Source organism: Theropithecus gelada, chromosome 12 (genome assembly GCF_003255815.1).
Source record: "Theropithecus gelada isolate Dixy chromosome 12, Tgel_1.0, whole genome shotgun sequence".
Taxonomy (NCBI): domain Eukaryota; kingdom Metazoa; phylum Chordata; class Mammalia; order Primates; family Cercopithecidae; genus Theropithecus; species Theropithecus gelada.
The window spans coordinates 66,907,565-66,913,564 of NC_037680.1; the positions used below are offsets into that span (position 1 = coordinate 66,907,565).

At 39.5% G+C, this 6,000-nt stretch overlaps 1 protein-coding gene across 3 annotated transcripts in view; it reads left to right on the plus strand.

The window, feature by feature from the left end:
• The window catches only part of INPP1 (inositol polyphosphate-1-phosphatase), a 28,760-nt gene extending 25,420 nt beyond the window's left edge, over positions 1-3,340 (plus strand). For all 3 annotated transcript variants that reach the window (XM_025403888.1, XM_025403887.1, XM_025403889.1), the window contains 2 exons: positions 821-995; positions 2,522-3,340. In XM_025403888.1, the coding sequence (XP_025259673.1) occupies positions 821-995; positions 2,522-3,080 (734 nt within the window). In that variant the 3' untranslated portion in view covers positions 3,081-3,340. The remainder of the gene's footprint in view (positions 1-820; positions 996-2,521) is intronic.
• The last annotated feature ends 2,660 nt before the right edge of the window (positions 3,341-6,000 follow it).

Below are 6,000 nucleotides of genomic sequence, written 5' to 3' on the forward strand. Positions count from 1 at the left end.
CTGGCATGCACATCTCTTAAGAGGAAACCTAGTTTCTCTGCCTCTGTTTCATAGGAGCACCGTTACTTTCTTTTTTTGGTGCCACCATCATTGATTGTCTCTTTCTTCCTTCTAACTTGAGGGACCAAATAATAATAGTAAAAGATAATTTTACCTATGACCGATTACGGGAAGGGGGCTTTTCTTTTTTTCTTTTTCTTTTTAACATTTTTGTGGTACATAATAGTGTATGTATTTCTGGGGTACATGAGATGTTTTGACACAGGCGCGCATGTGAGATAAGCACATCGCAGAGAATAGGGTATCCATCCCTTTGAGCATTTATCCTTTGAGTAATAAACAATCTAGTTACACTCTTTATTTTAAAATGTACAATTAAGTTCTTATTGATTATAGTTACTCTCTTGTGCTATCAAATAGTAGGTCTTTTTTTTTTCACCCATTGGAAGGAGGCTTTTCCATCTCACATTGTACTAGTCCTCTGATTAGTAGTATTTCTAAAATAATCCCACCAATTATTCTGCTTATTACTTTTTAAATGCTTTTGATAAGTAACAAATATTTGAATGCCTGTTATATGCAAGTCACTATGCCACAGGAACTATAGACACATCCTCTCCCTTCAAGAGTTCTCACATAGTCAGGAAAAATGCAACACAAGCAATTTAGAAGTACAAGAGGCCAAATAACAATTCAATACAGTGACATCCAAAGGAAAAAAATTATTGCTTACCAAATCAGTAGAAGAGAGAAATGATATGGAACAGAGTCTTCTAAATAATCTTTACCTGAATCCAAACACATTTGCTTCCTTTTTCAGATTCAACTTATCAGTATATAAAAGGTTCTGCTGACATTAAATCCAACCAGGGAATCTTCCCCTGTGGACTTCAGTGTGTCACCATTTTAATTGGTGTCTATGACATACAGACAGGGATTCCCCTGATGGGAGTCATCAATCAACCTTTTGTGTCACGAGACCCAAACACCCTCAGGTAACAGGCAAATATTTTTGGTATATTATAGTTGTTAGAACTTGTGACCTCAGCTTTGCTTATTGTTAGGATTATCACTATATGACATTCCCAGGACTGAACACATAGGAGTGTTCACACTGAAAGTCTGCATATTTGAATTTAAGTTCTATTTTCAATCTTAGATTTGCATAATTTTATTTGAGGCCAAGTACATGCTGGTAGAAATTTTAAAATTAATACTATCTTGGAGAAATCATAGTTTTACATTTGGAATATAGTAATCCTGTTCCCTGTTTCTAGAATCCACTCAAAATCAGATTAGTAAAGTGGTGGTAACACTGCCTTCCAATACATTGGGAATAAGACAGCTGCCATCTCTGTATAGCCAGTTGAACTTTGGTATAATTTTAGAAGTTCAAAACAAAATGTGAAAATTATCCTGTGAAAAGATTGGTAGGCATGGCTAGGATCAGAACCTAACTCACACTCCCTTTCTGCCTCCTCCCACCCTTGCATGTACTCTTAAACAGAGTGTAGAAAGCAGCCAGGACCCAGCAGGGCATGGCAAAGTCTAGGTGGAACAAGCAGCTTCAGCTTTTTATTGAAATAGGTCATATTTTTTCACTTATATAGGATTACATGTTTTTATTGAACCTTGAGTTGCTTCAAGTAACAATCATTTGCTCTTTAATAGTCATAAGTTTATACCTCTTAAGTTTTAATATTTTCCCCCTGCCCCCGCCATCTTCCAAACTAAAAATGGGTTTCTGCTATCTTTAAAAGGTTAATAAGAAATTGAAAAGAATTAGAATAATATGCAGACATAATCATGGCCTAGTAATGGAGGTGGTCAACAAAATAGTTTGTGGCACAGATTCAGAGTGAGACTTTGTGGGTTTGAATGCAGATTCTACCACTTTCTAGCTGAGTGGGCCTCAGCAAGTTACTTACTTTCTCTAAGCCTGTTTCCTTATCTGTAAATATGTAACAACACAGACAGTAAGTTAAGCATTGATAAAGGGAAGGTGCTATAATTATTGTGGTTGTCAAAACTAATAACATTGAGTCCATCTTTCTTTGTGTTGGAAGCCAAAGTGAAACTAGTGAATAAGAGAATGAAAAGGGGTTACCAAATAAAGAAAACCTTGTTATAAGGATTGTATAATGTTTGCAGATTGAAAAGAGATATCACTTATCTATTCCTTTTTCCCTATTAAACTTTAAATACTAAAAGTTGTAATGAAATTTTGCAATGGTTCTGGAAGCTGGAAACCCCATAAATGTTTTAGTGTTGTCCTAGATTGATGTGATAATGCCATAAAATTGAAAGCATTTCTAATTGCAACAACTCAGACAGCTGCACGCATATAAGTAACTTTCGGAAATAAACTAGCTACCTGATATCTATTCCTAGGCTTAAAGGTGTTAAGATTCACCATGTTATGATGAATTGTGTATTTCTTCATATCATTAAGTTTGCAAGTGACATTAGTAATGAAAAACAAATGTGATAATTATCACCAATTGAAATTTTTCTTCCACAGGTGGAAAGGACAGTGCTATTGGGGCCTTTCTTACATGGGGACGAACATGCATTCACTTCAGCTCACCATCTCTAGAAGGAGCGGCAGTGAAATACACGCTGGAAACACAGGCTCCGAGGCAGCATTCTCCCCCAGTTTTTCAGCTGTCATTAGTACAAGTGAAAAGGAGACTATCAAAGCTGCATTGTCACGTGTATGTGGAGATCGCATATTCGGGGCAGCTGGGGCTGGTTATAAGAGCCTTTGTGTTGTCCAAGGCCTCGTTGACATTTACATCTTTTCAGAAGATACCACGTTCAAGTGGGACTCTTGTGCTGCTCATGCCATACTGCGGGCCATGGGTGGGGGAATAGTAGACTTGAAAGAATGCTTAGAAAGAAATCCAGAAACAGGGCTTGATTTGCCACAGTTGGTGTACCACGTGGAAAATGAGGGTGCTGCTGGGGTGGATCGGTGGGCCAACAAGGGAGGACTCATTGCATACAGATCCAGGAAGCGGCTGGAGACATTCCTGAGCCTCCTGATCCAAAACCTGGCATCTGCAGAGACGCAGACATAGAGGAACTCTAACCCCGGTGTACATACATAAACTGAACTGTGAAACTGTTTCCGATTATCTCTGTCTTCTGAGGATGGCTTTGTCCTGTTGCTGGTTAACATTCACTTTCCTCTTTTGAGGAGCATTTTTCCATTATGTATTCATAATAATGTTAATTTCAATAAATGACATTCATGCAGTAATTATATTGGTGTATGAAATTCTTACAGTGAATATTGTGCTGTTAGTGCTTGAAACACTTCAGTAAAATATTGGCCAGGTGCCGTGGCTCACACTTGTAATCCCAGGACTTGGGGAGGCCAAGGCGGGTGGATCACGAGGTCAAGAAATCAAGACCATCCTGGCCAACACGGTGAAACCCCATCTCTACTAAAAATACAAAAATTAGCTGGGCTTGGTGGCATGCGCCTGTAGTCCCAGCTACTCGGGAGGTTGAGGCAAGAGAATAACTTGAACCTGGGAGGCAGAGGTTGCAGTGAGCCAAGATTGTGCCACTGTACTCCAGCCTGCTGACAAAGCAAGACTGTCTCAAACAAACAAACAAACAAAACTGAGGGAAAAAATCCTGTTCAATTAGTAAAACTATGCTAAACAGCTAAGCAATAGAAATTTCTCTGAAATATAAAGGAGAATACAGGAGGGGTTTGCTTGAGTTTTGTTTCCACTAGAAGGGAAAAATCTGCAATTTTAGCCTGTTGGCAGAACATTTAGAACTGTGAATTTGCATAAGTTCGCCAAGTTTATATACTTTCAACAGTATTCTTGTGTTTCTTATAGGAAGTAAAGCCTGGAACACTGTGGGCTCCCCCTTTGCAGAGACAGGGAGGGAGAGACAGGGACACACACACACAGTGAAAGATAAACAGAAAGAGAGACACATAGACACACAAGCAGAAGGGTACGATGGGTAGAGGTTTCTGCAGTTTTTGCATATTTACTACACTTTACCAAAAACCAGAGGTGGACTTTAGATACATACAACCCTTGTCTACCAGCATCCCACAGTGAATGTTCTCTGAAGTGGACATAAACTACTTTTTCTGTATTCTCTGTGGCAGCCCTGGTAACCAGAGTGTGCCAACTGCAGGGATCAAATCCTCAGCTCTGGCTTCATTCTGCCCTGCGCCCCCTGGGGGCCAAAGGATGTTTCTGCAGAGCCTCTATTTACAAATGCATGAAAATAACAATCTTTTTTTCTAATGTCCTTACACTTAAAATTTTTTGACAAATTATGTCTATGTCATATGATATGATACTTTGAAATATGTATACATTGCAGAATGGCTAAATCTAACATTACCTCACATTTGTGTGTGTGTATGTGTGTGTAGTGAGAACACTTAAAATCTGTTAGCAATTTTCGGTTAAACAATACGTTGTTATTAACTATAGTCACCACGTTATAGGATAGATCATTTGAACTTATTCTTCCTGTGTAACTGAAATTTTCTATCCTTTGACCAACATCTCCCAAACACGCCAGCCCCTGATAACCACCATTCTACTCCCTGCTTCTGTGAGTTTGACTTTTTCAGTTTCCATGTGTAAGTGAGGCACATGTAAGTGGTATTTGTCTTTCTGTGCCTGGCTTATTTTACTTATCAGTGTCCTTCAGCATCATCCAAATGACAGGATTTCCTTTTTTATGGCAGAATAGTATCCATTGTGTATACATATTTATACCACATTTTCTTTATCCATTCATATCTTGGTTGCTTTCATATCTTGGCTATTGTCAATAAAGTCAAAATTAACATGGGAGAGGAGGTATCTCTTTAATGTACTGATTTCTTTTCCCTTTTTTTTTCTTTTTTTTTTTTTGAGATAGGGTCTCACACTGTCACCCAGGCTGGAGTGCAGTGGAATGATCATGGCTCACTGCAGCTCCGACCTCCTGGGCTCAAGCAATCCTCCCACCTCAGCCTCCCAAGTAGCTGGGACTATAGGTGCATGCCACCATGCCTGACTAATTTTTGTATTTTAGTAGAGATGGGGTTTTGCCATGCTTCCCAGGCTGGTCTCGAACTCCTGGGGCTCAAATTTCTCAATTGGAAGGGGAAAAAGCTGGATGGAAGAGGGAATCATTATATTCTGTGAACATCTATAATGTATATTCACCGCCAATCTTTGCAGAAAAGCCAAAATGCTTTCTTTAAGCATGTGTCTCTGATGGGTCTGCATTGTTTGTCTTGCGGAAGCCACAACCAGGTAAGTATAATTTCTAGTTTTAATTTCTGTAGAGGAAGAACTTAAAAATATCACAGTGGTGTGTGTTTGTTTTTGAGATGGAGTTTTGCTCTGTCACCCAGGCTTGAATGCAATGGTGTGATCTTGGCTCACTGCAACCTCCACCTCCCAGGTTCAAGTGATTCTCCTGCCTCAGCCTCCTGCGTAGCTGAGATTACAGGCAGCTACCATCACGCCCGGTTAATTTTTGTATTTTTTGTAGTGACGGGGTTTCGCCATGCTGGCCAGTCTGGTCTCGAACTTCTGACCTCAGGTGATCCATCCACCTTGGCCTCCCAAAGTGCTGGGATTATAGGCATGAGCCACCGCACCTGGCCACAGTTTTCTTATCAACTAATTTTTTGGTTCACCTTTACCCACACTTACCAAAGCCTCCAATTCTTTGTTTTCAAACCCACACTCCATTACTTTACATTATATTAATTTAATTATTAGAAATAAAATTGGAATATAGAGTTGTGGAAAGAAGTAAACAATTTTTTTTTTTTTTTTTTTTTTTTTTTTTGAGACGGAGTCTCACTCTGTCTCCTGGGCTGGAGTGCAGTGATGCGATTTTGGCTCACTGCAACCTGCACCTCCCAGGTTCAAGCAATTCTCCTGCCTCAGCCTCCCGAGTAGCTGGGATTGTAGGCGCCTGCCACTATGCCCAGCTAATTTTTTGTATTTTTAGTAG